At 58.7% G+C, this 20,409-nt stretch overlaps 3 protein-coding genes across 4 annotated transcripts; 2 read left to right on the top strand and 1 right to left on the bottom strand.

Annotated features, from left to right (window-relative positions):
- Window positions 1-880: 880 nt before the first annotated feature.
- SERPINE1 (serpin family E member 1) lies at window positions 881-7,417 on the top strand. Its single transcript, XM_077312904.1, has 8 exons — window positions 881-1,694; window positions 1,886-2,119; window positions 2,790-2,984; window positions 3,126-3,321; window positions 3,488-3,588; window positions 3,874-3,960; window positions 4,435-4,518; window positions 6,056-7,417. Exons 1-8 carry the CDS (start codon window positions 1,418-1,420, stop codon window positions 6,091-6,093), a joined length of 1,212 nt encoding a protein of 403 aa, XP_077169019.1. The 5' UTR covers window positions 881-1,417; the 3' UTR covers window positions 6,094-7,417.
- A 673-nt stretch (window positions 7,418-8,090) lies between these two features.
- AP1S1 (adaptor related protein complex 1 subunit sigma 1) lies at window positions 8,091-13,479 on the top strand. 2 transcript variants are annotated; one of them, XM_077314280.1, is made up of 5 exons: window positions 8,091-8,264; window positions 8,828-9,006; window positions 10,204-10,312; window positions 12,062-12,205; window positions 12,814-13,479. In XM_077314280.1, the coding sequence occupies exons 1-5, from the start codon at window positions 8,145-8,147 to the stop codon at window positions 12,859-12,861; spliced, it is 600 nt and encodes a 199-aa protein (XP_077170395.1). In that variant the 5' UTR covers window positions 8,091-8,144; the 3' UTR covers window positions 12,862-13,479. The 2 variants fall into 2 exon arrangements, with proteins under 2 accessions (XP_077170395.1, XP_077170396.1); XM_077314281.1 differs by having other exon boundaries at window positions 8,095-8,264; window positions 12,062-12,199.
- Window positions 13,480-13,936: 457 nt separating this feature from the next.
- Window positions 13,937-20,096, bottom strand: VGF (VGF nerve growth factor inducible). Its single transcript, XM_077314837.1, has 2 exons — window positions 19,975-20,096; window positions 13,937-18,053 (listed from the first exon to the last, which is right to left on the bottom strand). The coding sequence occupies exon 2, from the start codon at window positions 18,031-18,033 to the stop codon at window positions 16,558-16,560; it is 1,476 nt and encodes a 491-aa protein (XP_077170952.1). The 5' UTR covers window positions 18,034-18,053; window positions 19,975-20,096; the 3' UTR covers window positions 13,937-16,557.
- Between the last annotated feature and the right edge of the window lie 313 nt (window positions 20,097-20,409).

Genomic DNA, 20,409 nt, shown 5'->3' with positions numbered 1-20,409 from the left:
CTCCACTTGCTTTCCTGCCGGCGTGCCTGACTTCCTGCCACCTGCTAGGGGGCACTGCCAGCAGCAGCTGCGCAGTGTCACACCGAGGGGGAGCAACAGCCATGGCGTCCGCTGGAGAGCACCAAAGGTGTGCCAGCGGCAAAGTGGCAGGGCAGCCCCCAAGGCAGCAGCCGGGAAGAGGATGAGGAGCCGCGGCCCGGTACCGACTGATCCACAGACTGGTACCAGTCCCCGAACCGAGGGTTGGGGACCCCTGTCCTAGGGAAGGGGCTCCCGCCCCCTAATTTTTTTGGCTGTCCTCTGGACCTTTTCAGCTCTGCAGTGTCCTTTGGGAGGTGCACTGACCAGAACTACAGCCAGGGTTGCCAAGGAGGCCACACCCCAGATCTCTACAGGGGTACAAGAATATCTGGCATTTCATTTTCAGTGCACCATCAGGCCTTGGAATAAAATCAGCCAAAAGCAACATAAAGCAAACCAGGAGCTGCTCCAGGAAGGCCTGTGCCAAAGGGCTGATGCAGCACATCCACAAACGTTTCTGGGAAGCAGGGCCAGGTGGAGAGGTATTCTGGGATGGGACTGAGTTCAGAACCCAAAGTCAGTGGATCCCGAGCATGGCACATCCCCCACCCCTAGCGGCTGAACAGCAGTTGGGGGGGGGGGGCTGTGTGCTCTTCCTGGAATAAGAACTACTGCCAGGGAAATCTGCATTGAGTGTTAGCTGCAGTTCTAAAACACCACAGGGCCACAAAAGAAACTGCAGTAGCACAAAGCAAAACACAACTGGGCCTGGGCAAGAACCACCAGAGAATCCCCTCCGACCCAGCGGCCCTGGGCAGCCCCACCCCCCTTCCCGGCTGTGCTGCCTTTTCCTCCCCTCCGCGGCAGCTCGCGCTCCGCAACAGCAGCTCTGGAAGGGCCTTTTCTGTGGCGGCCCCTGGGGCTGCCGAATCCGCTTCTCCGCAGGGAAGCCAAGCAGAGGTGGCGGGGAGGAGCGCTTCGGCCCGCCCCGCGAGGCGCCTTCTGCTCTTCCTCGTTCCAGGCGGACAAAACGCACGCGCCGGCCGGCTGGCCTCCTCGGGGCCCGGTCGCGCCCGGCCCGGCCTTCGGGACTGACTCGGGGTGACTCAGAGGCCCCCGGCGGGGCTCTGGCTGGGCCGCCAGCGAGGCGGGGGAGGAAAAAGGCGGCCGGGCCGGGACGGGTCCAGCCGGTGACTTCACCGCCACGGCGGGCCAGGGCGCATAAAAGGAGCGCCGGCCCAGCTGGGACTCAGCAGCCGCAACACCATCCGTCCGCCCCGAGCTGCCCGTCGCGGGGACTGTGCCACACCTCCTGCCGTGCCGTGCCGTGCCGTGCCGTGCCCAGGGCCCGACGGCGTTCTTGGGTCTCGGGCTCCACTTGCCTCCTTCCCCGACGATGTCGCCGCTGGCCGGCGCGCTCCTCCGCCTCCTCCTTCTGGCCGGGGTCGCGGCGGCGGCGGCCTGCGCGGTCCCGCCGCCCGCGGCCTCCCGCCTGGCCCGCCTCTCCACCGACTTCGGCGCCCGCCTCTTCGGCGTGTTGGCCCGGCGTTCCCCGGACCGGAACGTGGCCTTCTCGCCCCACGGCGCCGCCTCCGTCCTGGCCATGTTGCAGGCGGCGGCGGGCGGGGAAACGCGGGGCCAGCTGGAGCGAGCCATGGCCTACAGCCTGGGCGGTAAGGGCCCCCGCAGCCTCAGAAAGACCCGTCCCGAGGCCGAGTTCGAGGCCAGCGCCGGCGGCCTCTGTGGCCATTGGGGCTGCTGGGAGGGCTTCCCCCGCGCCTGCGCCCACTCCGCGCCGAGCGCCTTTCTGCCTCAGGGCTTTCGCCCGGCCGCCCGATTTCACCTCCTGGTCTTTTCCCGGCAGAGAAGGGTGTTCCGCGAGCCCTGCGGTGGCTGCAGCAGGCGCTGAGCGACCCAGCCAAGGAGGAACTGGTGGAGACGGCAGAGGCCCTCTTCGTCCAGCGGGACCTGCCGCTGACCCCTGGGTTCATGCCCAGGTTCCACCAGATGTTCCGCCAGACAGTTAAGCAGGTGAACTTCACGGAGAGCGAGCGGGCCCGCGGCATCATCAATGACTGGGTACAGCAGCACACGGCAGGTGAGGGGGAAAGGGGCGGGCCTGACGTTTCAGGGGTGTCCAGCTCGAGAGGGTCAGCGAAGCAGGGAGAGAACTGGCCTCCTGGGTTTGCCTGGGTGGCTGGGGGAGGGAACTGGCCCGGATTTCCAGAGGGAGAGGGACCCTTGTGGTGAATCCAGGGGATGGCACCTGGACCAGCTCTGGTGAAGAGTGCCAGCCTCTAGCCTGGTGAGTTGGGTTTGATTCATTGCTCCTCCGCATGCAGCCAGCTGATGCCCTTGGCCTAGTCACAGTCCTGTTAGAGCTGTTTTCACAGAGCTGTTCTCAGCTCCACCTACTTTGCAAGGGTGTTAGTCGTGTGGAAAGGAAGGGAAGGTGATTGGAAGCTGCTTTGAGGCTCCTTCAGGTGGTGAAAAGCAGGGTATAAAACCCAATACTTCTTCTTCTGCAAAGAAAGCAGAGGCTCTTCCCTGGAGCCACAGCCACCTCCCCTAATTTGGGGGGACAAGACGCCCGTGTCGTCTGGGTGGCAGGGTGGGGCCTGGCACTTGGAGGGCTTGGATCCAAGGCTTGTGCATCAAGGGGAGATGCCAGGAAGCGGGAGCCCTGGGTTCCCTTGGAAGGGGATCATGCGTGGCCCTAGCAAGGGGTCTGGCCGAGTTGGTTGCCCTAACAGCATTTCCCATTTCAGGCATGATCCAGGACTTCCTGCCAGCAGGGACCATGGATGAGATGACCCGGCTGGTGCTGGTGAATGCCATCCATTTCAAGGGCCACTGGCGGACTCCGTTCCCAGTGGCAGCCACCCGGCAGCGCCTCTTCCACAAGCTGGACGGCAGCTCAGTCGCAGTGCCCATGATGGAGCAGACGGGCAAATTCTGCTATGGTGAGTGGAGGTCCCCACTGACAGGGTGGGTCGGGCTAAGAATAAGCATCTGTGAGCATGTGCAGAATGCTTTTTCCCACTAGGCTCTGCACCTCTGGCCAGGGGGCTGCCGGCCAGGTCTGAATCCATCCTTTCTTCCAGGCGAATTCTCCACTCCAGCGCAAGTGGGGTATGATGTCATTGAGCTGCCGTATCAGGGGGAGACCCTCAGCATGTTTATCGCTGCCCCTTTTGAGAATGCCCCACTGTCAGCCCTGGCAGCCGCCCTTGATGCCCAGCTGGTAGCCGAGTGGAAGAGCAACCTACTGTGTGCCACACGACTCCTGGTCCTGCCCAAGTAGGTGATTTGGCACCTCTGTCTGCCCAGCCCTATGTTTGGTAGGGTAGACCAGCGGAGCCCTCAGCAGCCCTCCCCCCAGTTACACCTCTTTCCTGCTGGTTCTGGGCCTTTCCGCTTTGCATCTACTCTGGGGCCGTCTCTAATGACCCTGCCTTTCTCGCAGGTTCTCCCTAGAAACAGAGAGTGACCTGCGGGAGCCGCTGCGGGCCCTGGGTGTGACAGCCATGTTTGATGCCCATGCAGCTGACTTCAGCAGCCTCTCAGGTGAGTCTTCCAGGGTTCTTCCCTGCAAAAAACCTCTTCTCAGTCCCAGGCTGCACATGCGCCAGCATCCCTCCCCTGCCCTTCTCGGGGAGATCCTGGAGCTCTGCAGGATCTCAAGGGATCCACTCGAGGGATCTGCCTGAAGCCTGATCCTGCCTCTTCCCTCCTGGTATGGGTGGCCAGCAGCTCCGAGGTCACTGCTTCTCCTTGCCAGGAGGCCCAGGAGGAAGCCTCTCCTTGCCCTCTCCCCTGCTGCCTGCTCACAGGCACCCATTTCCTTTCCAGACCAAGAGTCTCTCTTCGTGGCCCAGGCTCTGCAGAAGGTGAAGATCGATGTGAATGAGAGTGGGACAGAGGCTGCTTCAGCCACAGGTGGGTGCCAGAGCTGGGGGGGGGGGGATCATGGGCTTCTGTCTCAGTGTGGTTCTACTTGATCTTGAATGAAATCTGATTAATTGGGCGTTTCAGTTCCGGGATGCCATTTTTGCACCTTTATGCAGACACTGAGCAAAAGAGCTCTTAGAGAGCATAAGAGTCAGGCAACTTGCAATTAACCAGCTCTGCCTTTATTCCTAGTATGGGATGGGATAGTCCATAATGCAGCTCACCCCATGGCCAAAGGAGGGCCTGGCCAGGAGCCATCTGACCCAACATGGAGCAAGGGTTCTCCTCCATGGCAACCCCCAAAGGGTCATGATCTGTTTGTCAGTCTTGTCTCTTTGGAGACAGGGAGGAGGAAGCATGGGGGGAGGGATCTGCATCCTGGGGGATGACTCAGCACAGCACTTCCGGGGAAAGCTTTCAGGGCTTGGGGAAATGCCTCTCTCTTGTGCCTTCCTTCTCCAGCTGCTGTGGTCTATGCCCGGATGGCCCCCCTGGAGGTTGTGATGAACAAGCCCTTCCTCTTTGTGGTGAAGCACAACCTGACAGGTAAGAGCCTGCTAGGTGTGCCTGGGGGTGCATGGCTTCCGCTTCCGCTGCTGTTATTCCACACAAGCACTGCCAGCTCCTTTCCGGACACTTCCTAGCCAAAGAATCTCTCTGCTGCTTTTTGCAGAGGTGGCAGTCAAACTCTGCTCCTGAGAGTAATGCCTTCCAGCCACTGAACATACAACCCCCCAATAAAGGCTCAATATGAAGCAGCGTATCCCTCCCACCCTACCCCACCCCACTTACCACTAGGATAGTGTTTCAGAGCAGCTGGTGTCCCTTTTGGTAAAGCAGCCTGTCAGAACTTCTTGGCAGTGGAGGGGAGGAGACCTGCAGCGTGTGTGTGTGTGTGTGTGTGTGTGGGGGGGGGAGTGGTAGCCACCCACCCCTTTCTGGATAACCCAACCCAGTAGTGGATTCGTTGGGGTGGGGCTGGGCAGAGTTGAGGCACAGTGCAAAGCTGGCCCGTTGCGGCTCATTCTGGAATATCTTCCATGTCTGGCTTAAGAGTTGCAGGAAAACGAGGTGGGAGGGCAGATAAGGCACATGTATCCCATTTTCCTGTCCAAAGAGAATCATAGAATAGGGAAGGGGCCATATAGGCCAGTTAGTCCAACCCCCCTGCAGAAAGCTTGCAGCTTCAGGAGGATGCATCCCCTTCCCCCATGCTTTCATTCTAGTTGGTTCCTTCCGGGAGTCATCTAGTCCAACTGCCTGCATGATGTAGGAACTCACAACTACCTGCCTACCCACAGTGACCCCAATCTCCAGAAATCAGCCTAGTCTGGAGGAAATTCAGCTACCATCCCACAGTGGCGATCAGCAATTCCCTGGGTATGCAAAGAAGGGAGAGACAAGCACTGGCACAAGATACAAGCACTGGCACATCCCTTCTTGCCCACCCACTCACCATCAGCCTAAGTTCATAAAATCAATATTTCTGTCAGATGTTTATCCAGCCTTTGCTTAAAAACTTCCAAAGAACCCACCACTTCCCAAGGAAGACTGTTTCACTGAGCAGCCACTCTGTCAGGTACTTCCAGATGTTTAGCCAAAAATTCTTTTGAATTAATTTCAACCCATTAGTTCTGCTCCCACCATCTGGGGCAACAAAAAACAACTCTGCTCCACCTTCTATATGACAGCCCTTCAAATAGTGATCATATCAGCTCTTAGTCGCCTTCTCTCCAGGCTGAACAGACCAAGCTTCATCCACCTTTCCTCATATGATTTGGTCTCCAAACCCCTCACCATCTTCGTAGCCCTCCTCTAGACACGCTTCAGTTTCCCTACATCTTTCTTCAGTTGTGGTGCCCAAAACAGAACACAGGACTCCAAGGAAGGCCTAACGAGAGCGGAGAAAATCCTCCATGGCATGGCTTCCTTTCCAGCCTGGGGTGGGTCCTTCCTTGCCCTGGGCATGGGATGGGCAGGTGGGCTGGCAGAACAGAAGTGGGTGCTTTGCTGTTGCTCTGACTTGTCACCCTGGAAATTTAGATTCATGTCTCGTGATGCCTCAGCTCTTTTCCCTCTGCAGGTGCACTCCTTTTCATGGGGCAAGTGATGGAGCCCTGATGCCACCCACTCTGAGTTGTGCTGATGGAGGCCTGTTCTCTCCTGTTGTATCTCTTTTACCAAGAGACCTGGTGCTCACTGACCTTACACCACCACCCCAGTCCTGAGAGAACAGGGGTGGGGGCACATTGTCTCCTGAAGATCCATGGAAGTAACAAAGAGGGGATCTAGTCTTCTTTCTGCTTGAGAGGGGCCAGCCAAGGTGCCCAGGGCAAGAATTACTGCAAGAATTACTGTTGCCAGGTGCCCCCCCCCCACACAGCATCAAGAACCTGACAGATGTCTCACCTCTGCTGCACTGAAAGGCCATGAGAGGGCAGGCCAGTGGACCTCCTGGATACCTCCTGGATCCAATCTCCTGGATACGTTGGTCTGTCTTGTAGGACCTCCGCAGCCCTTCTGTTCTATGACTGAGCAGCTTGAACACAGGCTTTTTTGAACAATGTGAATGACCTCTCTTTACGTTGGGCTCCGCCAAGATATCGGCACATGACATGGGGGCTGGGGGAAAGGATTAATATATTCTTATTGTGAGTTGCATTGAGGGAGGATATGACTAGCCGTGTGTGTGTGTGTGTGTGGTATGAGCGGGTGCATCCCCCTTCTTCGAAAGAGAGCAACAGCAGCCCCATGGTTGGACCGGGGTGGAGGCACATTCCATGCTTAAGAAGCGCCAGGACTACAGCCAGTGTGCAATTTCTGCCTTCATCCCTTATCTCAGTTGGTGCTCTTGGTGGCTGTGCTTTCCTTAACCACTGCGGTTGCCAACTACAAGGTCTGAGGGCATTTCATCTCCCAGGGGGTAGAGATCAGTTCCCCGGAGAAAATGGCCACTAGGGAAGGTGGACTCTGGCATTCTACCCCACTGGAGTTCCTACTCCGCTGCAGTCCTTCCCTCCTTAAGCCCCCCCCCCCAAAAAAAAAAAAATCTCCAGGCATTTGAAGACTTGGGTCACCTTTTTGTTCAATCTTTTCTGGTGGAGTTTCTCTCCCGCTCCCCAACCCCCAGAAGGGCTTGGGACAGAGTCCAGTGCTGTTGGCAAGTTCTGTGGTTGAGTGAAGAGCTGGACCTAGTTCTCCTCCATCCAGCTCTGGAACTTTGTAGCCTACAAGAGCAACTTCCCTTCCTGAAGGCTCAAGGCCGGCTAGAGCCAAGCTGCACCTAACATCTGGAAGATCAACAGGATTTATAAGGAGAAAGAAAAGAATGCTGCTGGGATTTTTTCCCCTTTGGGCATTTGTACAAAACCGGATGTGTTGATGTTCCAGTTGTGTGTGTTTTTCTACTGTTGCTATGGGAATAAAGGACACGACATCCACTCTAGCAGCGACCAAGGAACTTCTTTGAAGCATCCTGCCAGAGGTTCTGTCCCGCTTGCTCAGACAGCGGCTCTTAGCTGGAGGCAATGGGCAATGCAGGGGGGCTGGTGGGTTGCACAGAAGCAGCCATAACACTTGCATTTCTGCAGGGCGGCGGGGGGGGGGGGCGGGGCGGGCTGTTTCAGGGAATGTACTACAGGGTGGCCCAGCTGACAGAACGGCTGCCTCCGAGGATCGATCGGGAGCATGGGTCAGGAAGCCCCTGCAGGAGAGGGGCGGCTGGGTCTGGAAAGCCAGGATCTGAAGAACTGGGCCTGCCCGCAGGGGCTCCGCCTTGAATGGAAAGGCAGAGGGGGGCCCGGGGAGCGCGAGGTGAGCGGCGTCAGGCTGCGCGGGGTCCCTGGGAGGCGCCAGCCCCGCGCGAGAGCCTCTCCAGGTACGGCTGCAGGTTTGCTCCGCCCCCATCGGGGCCTGCTCGCCGTTGGCCCCGCGGTCATTGCCATGGCAACCTCCAGCCCGGTTCCTCCCTCTTTCCCCTGAGGCCGCTTACTGCCCCGCCCCTCCTCGGCGGATTCCCATCCGTTCTTCCGCCTCGCAGCCCCACCCACTCCCCGGCGTCGCCATAGCGACCGCCACCTCACTTCTTCCGCCCGCTTGGCCGAGGCCCCGCCCCCCGTTGCCAGGAATGACGGCAGCCCGTCCGACCCCTCGCGGAAGCGGACCCTGAACGCATGCGCGGCATGGGAGGCGGGGCCCGCCGGGAGGCACCTGGGCAGGTTCGGGAGAAGGGTGGACGGTCGGTCGGTCGGACGGGGGCCCGCGTGGGACAAACTACCGCTGTCGCCACCATGGTGAGCGGGGCGGGAGGAACCCCTCGATGCTGCCCCCTCCCGGGGCGGGGGGGCTCGAGTAGCGGCCGGGCCCAGAGCTCGAAACCGCGGAAGGCTCCCTCCCTGCAGGCCCGGCCCGGCCCGTCGGGAGCGCGCAGGCGGTGGGACGGCCTCAGCTGCGTGGCCCCTCCCGCCCCATCCCCGTGGGTGCGCCCGTCCAGAGCCCTCCCGTTTCCCCCCGTCCCGGGCGCAATTAGCGGGCGGGGCTCGGGGCGCTGGCTTTCCCACGTCCCCTCCCCCCCCCCCGGGGCCTCTTCACGGCAGGGTGCGGAGGGAAAGCGCCCGAGACAGCGGGCCCAAGCGGCCCTCAGTGCTCCCCCGGCCTCTGATCCCGCTTCTGGGGCACCAGTGGGCAGGGCGTGGGGAAGGGCTGCTGCGCAGGGGCGGGGTGGGAGCCGGTGCTGGGGAGGACCTCGGCCCCAGAGGCTGGAGAGCTGCCATCGGGCCCGTTGGAGCAGACAGCACGGACTTGACAGCTCAAAGGCGTGGCTGAGCTCCCACCCTTGCCCCCCATGTCTCCGCAGATGCGCTTTATGTTGCTCTTCAGCCGGCAAGGGAAGCTGCGTCTGCAGAAGTGGTACCTGGCCACCTCGGACAAGGACAAGAAGAAGATGGTGCGTGAGCTTATGCAGGTGGTGCTGGCCCGCAAACCCAAGATGTGCAGCTTCCTTGAGTGGCGGGACCTGAAGGTGGTCTACAAAAGGTGATTTTACCTGTTGGGGGCTCCTTGGAGCTCTGTGGGGGTGCTCTGGTGCCAGGGCCTGGTCTAGGCTGAGTTCTCCTAAGGGAGTTTGGCTCCTTGCTGCTGTGGGGGTGGGGGCAGTGCCTTCTCCCTCTCCTGGCAGATCCCTGGAGCTGCATTGGCTCCCTCATTCTCGGGAGAGGGACGGTTGGTTGCCTACTCGGATGAAGCCCCAAGTGCCTCCCTTTCAGGGGTTCCACCAAAGGAAGGAGGCTGAAGGATCTTGCAGCAGGCCAGGAAGATCCTTCCCCCCCACCCCCCATTAGGTCTGCAGACCATTCTGCCTTGGACTGGCTGGCTAACAAGGGGAGGCCCGGGAGTGAGAAGCCCTTGGAGCTGGAGGCTTAGCTGCCCCCAGTCAGGCTGCTGAGGCCCCAGTGGCCTGCAGGACCCCCCCCCCCCGAGCTGCTCAGTACTTTGCTTCCGGGTGCAGCTTGCCTGGCAAGGAATGCTTCTTCCAGCCCAGCTGCGGCAGGTGTGTTGCTGCAGAGCCCGGCTCTGGTGGGTGTGTGGATACAAAGCCCCCCCTTGCCTCTCCCACCAAGTCCATCCTCCTTGCTGCTTCTGTGTGCACTGACTGTCCTCCCTGTACCCTGCTCTTTGTTGGCCCCCTGCCTTCCTCCCCTTCAGGGACCCAGAGTGGCTTACATTGTTCTCCTTTCCTCCATTCTATCTTCACAGCAACTGTGAGGTAGGCTAGGCTGAGAGAGTCACCCCACAAGTTCCCTTGGCATGAACCTGGGTCTCGCAGATATTAGTCCAGCAGTCTGGACCACACCCCTGTGCTACCTCTCTTCTGTTACCACCCACAGCTCATTCTTAGCCCTGGAGAAGACTGAGCAGGGTGGGTGCCAGGTGCCAGAGTGGCTGCTCTACCCCAGAGGCGGCGAGGCACTGGGCAGGGCTGGTTCACCAGGGGCTGGCGAAGCACAGAGGCGGGTGGTATATAAGACCAATGATAAAATTAAGAAAGAAGGCTCCAGTGGCCTGTCTTTCCTGGACTACTGCCAGGGCTGGAGCTGAGGCCTGGACTTGGGTGGCTGGGTGAGCAGCCTTTCCTTGGGGTGATAAAATACCTTCAGCTGGCTTGGGTGGGCCAGAGACAACAGTGCAGCAGACCGTAAGAGCATGGCCCACTTCTCTTCCTTGCATGCCCAGGTATGCCAGCTTGTACTTCTGCTGTGCCATTGAAGAACAAGACAACGAACTGATCACGTTGGAGCTCATCCACCGATATGTCGAATTGCTGGACAAATATTTTGGCAGTGTGAGTGAGTGGCCTGTCCTGTCCTGGCCACTGGGGTTTGGGGAGGGGTCCTGTCCCAGGGGAGGGGAGGGGTGGGGGAGTCTGGCACATTACTTGGGATGGGGAGGAGCTGTGGCTCAGGGGCAAAGCATTTGATTGGGTGGCAGACGCTCCCAGCTGCATCCCCCATTGTAAAGATGAGGGTGTAGGAGATGTGGAGAGCTGAGCTGCTGTCCTCCCTTTGATAGACTGGGGCTCTGAGTCGGTATAAGGCAGCTTCCTCTGTGCTCATGTGTGCTGTGGATCATATTGTCATGCTCTAAAATAGTGGTTCTCAACCTTCCTAATGCTGCGACCCTTTAATACAGTTCCTCCTGTTGTGGTGACCCCCAACCATAAAATTAGGCAAGGGTTCTTTCACAGAAATTAAACCCAAACTGACCAATGACGTGAAGATCCATTGTCCATGGCGGTATATAAATTGTTTTTTTTCCGGGGTTTCTCAGTTCAGTTCTGCCTCTTGTCCCACCATGCCAATCTCACTCTTTTCCGCTGCTCCAGGAAAATGAATGCTCTATCATAGAATCATAGAGTTGGAAGGGGCCATACAGGCCATCTAGTCCAACCCCCTGCTCAACGCAGGATCAGCTCTAAGCATCCTAAATCTCAATCTGCAAGGCTGCTGTGTGGATGGCACCCCCCCCCCCCCCTGGCCAAGCTGCTTGCCCTGCAGCAACCCCTGTGAAAGGGTTGTTCGACCCCCAAAGGGGACCCAACCCCCAGGTTGAGAACCACAGCTCTAAGGCCTCTTGTTCCTGTAATTTAGGGGAGTGGGGGGGAAGAACACGTGTTCTATGAGCTAACAGTGCCCTGATCCATAGGGACTTACATCCACAGATTGCAAGAAAAAGTTTCTCGCTTTCCCTCTGAGCAGTTGAGAGGGTGGGATGCAAATAAAATTGTTGTTGTTGTTGTTGTTACCTTCAAACTTCAGTCTGTATGGGGGGGGGGCGGTTTCCAGAGAACTCTAAAAAGCTGGGAGGGAGGCTGAAAATCCCCCCCCCCCCATGTAGATGTGTTCCCTGTGCCAGATGTTAGTGATGCTTCTCTAGTGAAGTGGACAGGGGAGCCTTTGACGCCCAGCATGGGCAGCCCTCAAGGCAATCTCCCTGGGGGAGGTCCCCAAGGCCAAGCATGGCCCCTTCCACTCCCCATTGCTGCTTCCTCCCCCAGGCCCACAAACCTCTTTTGGGACCCCACATGTGGATTTCTATTCGGTGCAACATGTTGAGTGATCCCTCCCTGGAGGATGGGAGGTGGGAGATTGGCCACTACCCTGGCTGCAGCCATTCAACCAGGCGCTCATGGGCTGAGACTCCTATACCATAGTGAGCTTCGACTGTATGTGTGTGCATGCCCATTTTGTGGTTGGGCAGGAGCCAATGCAATTTAAGTCCAATCAAATGTCTCTTTTGTTAGTCCCGTGCTTGTTTGTGGCGCAAGACATGCCCCCTGCCCGCATCTCGCCATGGAGCCTAGTGGCAGGGGGCTGCTGACCAGACTCCTGAATGGCTCCCTCTGCAGGGACGTGCCCTGAGCCTCAGAAGAGTACCTGGGCCCCTCCAGACACAGAGAGGGTGCCACCTCTAGGCCAGCTGTGCAGAGGGAGGGGCTCAGGTCCTGAATGGGTCTGAGGCCTGCTGGGCTTTTTGGGGTGGGGGTTGGCCCAAAATGACCTTTTCCTTGTCTTCCCCTTTCCCCCCGGGCCAGGTCTGTGAGCTGGACATCATCTTCAACTTTGAGAAGGCCTACTTCATCTTGGACGAGTTCCTGATGGGGGGCGAGGTGCAAGACACATCCAAAAAGAGTGTCCTGAAAGCCATTGAGCAGGCCGACCTCTTACAGGAGGTAGAGGTGGGCCCCTGCATGGGGAGGGGGGGTTCTGCATGCTGCCAGAGGGGACTTGGGTGAGAGGACCACCCACCCACTCCTTCCTCCTGAGACAGCCTGTGCCTACGGGTGCTCTGAGCCTCCTATGCTGTAGCGAGGATGGTGGAATGTTTGGCTGGACTGCCCCCTCCCTGCAGCACGCCTCTTCCACTTATGGTGAGTCACTGGTGAGGATGGCACGGTGCTGCCTGCAGTTGGCAGGAGTGACGTGGCCTTGGCAGCAGCTCTCTGCAATGGGGGGAAGAGAAGGGCCTTCCTTGCACCCCTGCCACACTAACCCTTTGCGTGCCATGGGGTGGGCAGCTGGGAGATGCTGAGGCACTCGTGACCCTCTAGTGCCCTGTGGCAGAGGGGGCAAAGGGGCTTCTCCTCATCCCCAGGCCCTGAACTGAAAGCTTTTCCTGGTGCCCCCCAGCACTGAAAGATTCCTCTCCATCACCATTATCTGTAATGTCCCAAGGGCTAGCCTTCCATACTGATTGGGGCTGGTTTGATTTAGGGGGAAGGGTTGGTAGTGCCGTGGACCTGATGGGTGCCTCCCCTGCATCTCTCTCTCTCTCTCTCTGCTGCAGGAAGACGAGTCCCCTCGAAGTGTGCTGGAGGAGATGGGCTTGGCGTAGCTGCTCAGCACAGTGTCTGGGCACTCCCAGCCACTCTGCCCTGCCCCCGCAGCCTAGTGGGCCAAGAGGCAGGGACCACCCACACACTCTGCAGTCCGTGGTGCTTGACAAACCCACTCACTGGAGGGAGCCACAAACTGTACTGTGTAAATATCGACCACCCCCTCATCCCACTTTGTGGTTGGGGGGTAACCCTGTGTCTCCTAGAGGGGGGTCAGCCCCGGCTCCCTGCAGGGAAGGCTCAGCTGGGCCCTGCCGCTCCCCTCCAACTCCTGGTCCCCCCCATCTGTTTGCACCAACCACCAGGCCCCTCCTGCCACCGCCCCCAGGTTGGTGACTCATCCCAGCAGCGAGCAGAGCATGTGACTGACAGACAGCCCAGCAGCAGTGGCAGCAGCAGGAGGGGGACGAGGCCGCAGGGGAGTTTGGCAGAGGCCTCTGCTGGTCTGCTTCCCCCCCCCAACTGAAGAGGGGGCTGCACACTGTACTCTGGTAGTGGTGTGTGGCTGTTGTGTCTGTCCTCTTGACGCTACCCCCCGCCCCTGAGCATCCTTGCTCCAAACCAGGAATGGGCGTGTCTTCCCTTTTTTTTGGAATAAAGTGCTGTGGAAGACTCTGGCTTGGTTCTTTTTCTTGCCGAGGGACCCTTTTACCCATGGGAGGGGAGGGGATGGGGGAGGAGGGAAGGAAAGGGGGGAGGCTCTGTACCCGCCTGCCTACCTGCCTCACTAGGGCTGGTCAGCAAGGGGGGGGGCAGTTGAAGCCGCAGAGGGTGCCTGCCAGGCCTCTCCCCCCAAGGAGAAGGGAGGAGTGAGCTTGCACCTACATGCCTATGTTGCCCCACCCCACCTCCCTGTTCTGGGGCGGCGCTCCCCAGATCTTCCCACACTGCTGGCTGACGTCTTCCGGGGGCTCTGTAGACTTCCCCAGCCCAGCTCTGCTGGCGGCCTTCTGGCTCTGCCTGCCTGGGGCTGGAGGGGAAGCCTGCCCACCCACCTGCCCCAAGCTCCGTGCTGGACTCTGACCGGCTCCTTCTGGCCAGTCTGCGTGGGCCGTAAATGACAAGAGGAACTCGTAATAAAATAGTTGCTTTTATTCTTTCTTAGCAAAACTAGCGAGATCCCAAGTGTTATTTACAACAGCAGTCTGAACAGGTTTTATTTCAAGGACCACACATGGATCAGGACACAGAGACAACGAGGGTCTGGTTTGGTTTTACAGGACAGGACGTCACAAAGCCAAGAAGAAACTCGCAGGCCGATGCCGATGGGTGGGGAAGGAACTGGAGGCATGCCCGGTCATCCCCTTGCTGCCCTCCCCCCAAGTCCCCTCCCCCCCCACCTCAGACGCAGCTTTGGGTGTGCGTGGACTTGCCCAGGTAGGTGTGGCAGAGCATGCTCCCCCCCCCCCCGGTCGCCTGCCGATTGCTGAGGCTTGGGTGCCTGGTAGAGCCCAGACAACTCCATGGCTGGAAGGAAGGCTGAGTACCTTTGCAGGCTGTAATTGGGGGCTGGAAGAAGTGGGCGGGAGAGGGGGCTAATCCCTGCGGCCCCTCCCCTCAGCACCAGGCCTTGGACTGCAGGGTTATCTTTGCTGATGCTCTCTCCTGCCCCAGTCTCTCCTTTCTAAAGAACCCTTCTGGGGCCTTCCCTTCTGGAGTGGTGATCTCCTACAAGGGTCTTTACTTGCCACTGGGAACAGTTAAGATGCAATCCTTCCAAAAAGCTTTCCGGTGAAGTTCAGCCTGTCAAGGGATTGGGGTCTCACTGCCAAGGGGCAGGGACTTGGCCGCCTCCTTCTGGCCATCTTGACCCAGAGAGGGCTGTTCCTCCTGCAGGCAAGAGTTGAGACTTCTCACTGGAACAGGGGTGCACTGCCTCCAGGCTCCCCCATACCCTCTCTGGAGCTTGATCAGTGCTCTCTTGGGCAAGCCCTCCAGTGGGGGGCAGTGTCATTGAGCAGCAGCCGGGCATGGACAAGGACAACCATACCTGGAATTTAATCTCTTCAATTCAAGGACCCCATAACCAGGTAAACTAATACAACGGTCCCCAACCTTCTTCTGGTCGGGGACCGCCTCCGGGGGTGGGGGAGTGCCAGCAGCCCGGCTGCCGCAGTTGCTCATAAATGCGCATGCCCAATTTCTGCGCATGCGCGTTTTGGCCACCAGGTGGCGGTAACACGCATGCGCAGAGTTGCCACGCGTGCACGTTTTGGCCACCAGGGGGCACAAACGTGCATGCGCGGCAGTTCCGCACGTGCGCGTTTGCATAGCTGCCGCGTCAGCTGCCGCGCCTGCCGCACTGGCTGTCGTGCCAGCCTCTTTCCCCCCCTCTCGCTGCAGGGGTGGGGAGGCAGGCGCAGCTGCTGGCGGCCCGGTATGATGGCCTTTGTGTCCTGGTACCGGGCCGTGGACCGAGGGTTGGGGACCCCTGAACTAATACACAGTAAATAAGGAGCAGCACATACTTGGACCCCTTAAATGGCATTTAAGTTCTAGAACTTTCTGTCAGCTTTTTAGCACTTTAAGGCATATTCTGACCCTTGGGCACAGGTCCCTAATAAAAGGGAGGTTATGAATATCTGTTAAAAGCACTAGTCTCCCTCCCTTCACCCCAGACTCATAACCTTCCCTCTGATTTCTAGCTGAGTATTCATAAAGCTCTGTCAGGTTGCAGCTCTGTCAGGTTTTCGAGGCCAGACAGGGTCATAGGGGTCGGCCTCCCTTTGAGTAGCAGCTCTGGGCTTCTCTGGTTGCCTCCCACCTAAGGACTAACCAGGCCCACCCTTCCCCTCTGCTGCTGGGGTTAGCCTGTGCCATCCAATTCAGGGTTGCCTCCAAAGCTCTAGAATCGTAGAATCATAGAGTTGGAAGGGACCTCCTGGGTCATCTAGTCCAACCCGTTGCACAATGTAGGACACAGCCCTATCGCTCTTAGAAGAGAGAGGAAGTGGAGCATTAAGGAACAGGAGGCTCTGGGGTGCTGCAGGGGCAAACAAGGGGTGCATTAAGGCTACATTATCCAATGGCAGAACAACTTCCTGCCTCCCACTGCAGCCCACAGAGCCCCAAGAAACACTGCCCCTGCCAGAGAGGATGGGAGAACTTGGGGGGGCTGTTAGTATGGGCCAGAGCCACAGCAGGTCCTGACAGATGTGGGAAAGGAGTTGGACTCAGCACCTGCAAAGGCTGGGATCTGGATACATGGGGCGGGAGGGGAGCCACAAACCCCCTTCTTTCTAGATGTGTTGAGTTTCCTTGGAGCTGTCAAAACTGGGGGCACTGGCCCAGTGTGTTGCTACAGAATGCCCCTGTCTATAGGTCTTCTGTCCTTAGTGCCCTACTCCCCCCCCCCCTACCAGGGAGGGTCACTTGGTGACAGAGGCTGCTTGCCCACTCCTTCACATGTACAGATGGTGGGGGGAATGGGCTTTGGCCACTGCTGGGCGGGGGGGAGGGTTGACTCTGCTTCTCTTTCCATGGGGTGGGGGGACAGGAAGGGGTTGTTTCTTTGATGGGAAGGAGGCAAGGGTGTCCTTTTTGAGAGGCAGCAGCCCACTTCTGCCTGGGGACCTTTCATGGGGCAGGTAGACGTATTTCCCGACTCATGCAGAATCTGGATTAATGTCAGAGACGGTGGAGTTTCTTTGGGTGAGGAAGGGGAGCAGGAGGGGAGGCAAAAGTGCTGGGTTTCGCTAGAAGCCCTTGGGACGCTTCAGCAGCACTTTCTCGATGTAGTTCTCCAGCTCCTCCTCTTGGCCATGGCTGTCTTCGTAGTACTCCTCCCGTGGCACTATGGGGCTGCCTGGGAGGTGGGCATAGGGACGGGAGGCCAGGGGCTGGAAAGTCCTGGGGCTGATGTGGTTAGAGAGGACGTCTGGCTGGGCGCGGAACCACTTGGGGGCTGGATATTCATCTCCTCTCAGGACTTCGTTCCAGGCATCCTCATCTTTGGGGAGGCGGTGGGGAGGCTGTCGGGCCAGAGGATGGTAGTAGGGCTTCAGTATGGACTTTGGGCCAGGTGGGTAGGCGGGGGTCTTCTTGGGCTTGTCTCGAGGGAGAATTGTTGCTGGGGCCTTGCCCTTGCTGGGGGCTTCTGGCACCACTACCTCCTCCTTCTTCTTCTCAACGTCATTAATTATGTCTATGACATCATCGGCGGGCAGGTGGAGCTTGCTGGACAGCTCAATGAGGCGATCGATGGTGTTGGGGTCGATGTCCTCCCCGTCCTCCTCCTCCTCCGGGGCCTCATTGGAGCGCTTGTCCTCAGCCACATTTCCCTCCTCATCCTCAAACAGCAAGGCGCTGCCCCCTTTGCGGGTGGTCTCCTCGGTGCTCGGCCCACCCTCCTCTTGGCTCTCCTCCCCATCCTTCAGCAGGTACTGAAGGAGCAGGTCTGAGGCCATGTCTGCCAGGCGCTCCTCCTCAGCCGCTGCCCGGCGCGCCTCCTCGGCCTGCCTGCGGCTCTCGGCCAGTTCCTCATAGCGCCTCTGGAGGAGCTGGTGCTCCAGGTGCTGCTGCTGCCTTAGCTTTCGGGCCCCCTCCCACGGCTCGCTGGGGGGGGCCTTGCGCTTGGTGTGGACTCGAAGAGGTTCGTACTCCTCCAGCTCCGTGAGCACATCACTCTGGGTGCCTTCCAGGGGGTGCTCCTCCCGTTTGGCCATGGGAGTGTACCACTGCAGCTCCTGCAGCATTGACTTCAAGGTCTCCACCTCCTCCTGGTCAGGAGCCTCCTCCCCCAAGCCCTGCCCCCCCTCCTCCCAGCCTTTCCAGCCCTGCCCCCTGGCTGGCTGTAAGTCTGAGCTCTTGGTCTCACTGCGGACCCTCTCCTCGTTGGCGCTGGGTTCTAGGTCTGGCTGCCCCTGGCCGGCCTCCTCAGGTTGGAGGTGAAGAGCTTGCAGGAGAACTGCGGCCAAGGCCTGTGGGTCAACATCTTGGAAGAGGTCATCTCCATTGTCCTCATGGGCTGCTGCATCTGGGTCGATTTCGGGCAGGGAACGAACCTGCACCTTGTCCTTGGGGGGCATCTCTTGTGTCTTGGGAGAAGCTTCGCCAGGGTGGGCCTCTGCCCCTGGAGAAAGGGGAGTGGCGGCAGCAGGGAGGTGATATTGCAGCTGGATGCACAGAGAGAGCAGCAGGACAGCTCTGCAAAGGGGCAAGGGGCCTGCCATTCTGCTGCGAGGAAGGGCTGCTGTGGAACAGATAGTAAGAAGGGGGGGTGTCAGAGAGACATGCTGTTCCAGAATCTGTGCAGTGTCCCCCCCTCCACACACACACACACACACACACACACACACACACACCATGGCGTCTTGTAGAGGGTAGCCACCCTCTACATTCTCCACAGCCCAGGGACAAAGAGGCCTTGGCCTGTAGGCTTGGAAAGTACTCAAGGGGTTGCCTTGCAGGGAACCTGTGCTGTCTTAGAACAGCATCCAATTTCGCTTTGAAAAGGTGTCCCAGAGCTGCTAAGTCCTAGACCAGTCCTGCCTTGCCTCCCTGTGACCCCCCAAGGCCCAGCCTTAGGGCACTGTTGAAGAGCCAGTCCTGGAGTGGGGTGACAGAAGCCAAGGGGCGTCCCAGTGTTTGGTCCACTCATTCTGGGCTGGGGGCCAAGTGCAGGAGCACTCTGTTCCATACATATCTGCAGCCAGTGGTTGAAGCAGGGCTCCTCTGGGCTGCCCCCCCCTCATTCTCACAGACACCGCCCCCCCCCACTGACATCAGGTGCCACGGAGTTGGAGGTGCCTCCCTTTTGTTTTCCCAGTGGCTTGCTCAGAATGGCTAGTGGATGCCATCTTCCCCCAAAGCCGGCCCCTCCAGTGTCCTTTCTGCCCCAGCTCCATGCTGCCTTCTTGACAGAGTGTTGCCACCGTGGCAAGCATGGAGGTGAGAGGATCCATCCTGTCTTAGACCCTGTTTGGCTTAAACTACCCCCACCGAGCCTCCTGTATTGTTGCATTCTCTATGGGGAGGGTGTTTCTATGTGAGTACAAATTTGTTTCTAAGGCAGGAAAGATTTGTATCCAGAGTCTCCAGGCAGCCTATCCTGTGGTTAGCAAGAGAGGTTTTTAATCTATGTGTGCCTGGGGGGGGGGGGGGCTACTAGGTGGCTTGCAAGGTTTCTTACTCCTGCATGTGAGATCCCCCCCCCTTTAAAGGTGCGCCGAATGGCTCCATCTGCATTGTGGACATGGTTTTCTCCTGCACCGTTCTTAACCAACCAGTAACCAACTTACTCTGCCTCTTCCCCCCCCCCCCCTCAGTTATTTTTGGAACAAAGAAGCCTTTTCCTCTCTTCCACATAAAGAGACACCCCCCCCCCCCTCTGCATTACTCACTGGCATAAATGGTTCTTTGGCAGAGGCGCATTCCCTCCAGAGTGAAGGACCTCCCCCCTTCCACTCTGCAGTCCCCACACCCATCGCCCACCCATGCAGGCGGAGGACTGCCTGCGCCAGCCAAAGACCCTCCTGCAGCCTGCTGCTTCCCCCTCCCTCAAACCACCACCACTTAACAAGCAGGTATGCACATCTCTTGAAATTATATATCCACCTGCCCTTGCAGGGAGCTTGATACACTTTCCACAAAAACCTGAGCCACACCCTACATTTAAGACATCTTAGCCCCCATTAAGAAAAAAAAACTTGCATTTTACTTCTTCCTAAGTCACTTAAACTACCCCCCTTTCCCCCTCCCTTTTTCCAATATCTATTTCACCAACGAACTGTCCCGGTCATGACTGTAAGACCCAAAAAATCCCGGCAGGGTTCCCTATAGCCGTTTTTTTCCTTGCTAGCGACGCCCGCTCCCGATGATGATGTGGTTCTGATATTAATCTCCGCCCCCCCCCCCCAACCCCACCCGCCGAGCCTCTGGCGATGGGAAAGACGTGCGTTCTTCTTTGGGAAGCGCTCCAAGGGACCGCCCGGAAACTCCCGCCCCGGGGGCAACCCTTCCTGGTCGCCTTGCCAAAGGGACTCCCCGGCCGATCGGTTCTTCCGCGTCGGCTGCCGTTCTGGAGCTTGGCCAGCCCCGGGGAGATCTCTTTGCACCCCACTACCACCCTGGCCAGCAGTGCGTGGGGGTAACTGAGGCTGGGGACACGTTACCCGCTCTGTCGCAGCCGCGGTGGTCGGGGGCTTTGGGGTCCGGTCCAGTCCAGTCCAGTCCAACGACCCCTTTGTCTATCTCTGGCCAGTCTCGCTCCGATCGGGCGCCGCTCGGCTGGCGATCAGCACCTTGGACAGGGCTGGGCTGGGCGGCCGCTTTTGTACTTCCAGCAGGGCCCACGTGGGGGCTCCATTGACGTCAACGTTCATTCATAAATGCGAGCTCGATTGGAGGGGAGCTCTGCGCCTGCGCAAACCTGGAAAAGCCTTTGGATCGGCTGGATGAATGAATGGAGGGATGAGATGGGATAGGCTAGTATGGGTGAATGAATGAATGAAGACGAGGCGAGTTTCGTGAATGAATGGCAGGTCGGACATTTGGAAACCGGGAGCGAGAGGAGCACGGAGCCGTCTACCCCAAAGGTCGCTATGGGG

This window comes from Paroedura picta, chromosome 16 (assembly GCF_049243985.1).
Source record: "Paroedura picta isolate Pp20150507F chromosome 16, Ppicta_v3.0, whole genome shotgun sequence".
NCBI lineage: Eukaryota > Metazoa > Chordata > Lepidosauria > Squamata > Gekkonidae > Paroedura > Paroedura picta.
Note: the sequence above shows the minus strand (reverse complement) of the source record. Positions and strands in the feature narration are given on the sequence as shown.

What these genes read in the sequence shown, in the direction of transcription:
- SERPINE1 (XM_077312904.1), top strand. Translation starts at nt 1,418, where the DNA reads ATGTCGCCGCTGGCCGGCGCGCTCCTCCGCCTCCTCCTTCTGGCCGGG. An exon ending in TGACTTCAGCAGCCTCTCAG is followed by an intron (nt 3,589 to 3,873) that starts GTGAGTCTTCCA and finishes TTTCCTTTCCAG; the next exon opens with ACCAAGAGTCTCTCTTCGTG. An exon ending in AGAGGCTGCTTCAGCCACAG is followed by an intron (nt 3,961 to 4,434) that starts GTGGGTGCCAGA and finishes TTCCTTCTCCAG; the next exon opens with CTGCTGTGGTCTATGCCCGG.
- AP1S1 (XM_077314280.1), top strand. Translation starts at nt 8,145, where the DNA reads ATGCGCGGCATGGGAGGCGGGGCCCGCCGGGAGGCACCTGGGCAGGTT. An exon ending in CTGAAGGTGGTCTACAAAAG is followed by an intron (nt 9,007 to 10,203) that starts GTGATTTTACCT and finishes TTGCATGCCCAG; the next exon opens with GTATGCCAGCTTGTACTTCT. An exon ending in TGGACAAATATTTTGGCAGT is followed by an intron (nt 10,313 to 12,061) that starts GTGAGTGAGTGG and finishes CCCCCGGGCCAG; the next exon opens with GTCTGTGAGCTGGACATCAT.
- VGF (XM_077314837.1), bottom strand. Translation starts at nt 18,033, where the DNA reads ATGGCAGGCCCCTTGCCCCTTTGCAGAGCTGTCCTGCTGCTCTCTCTG.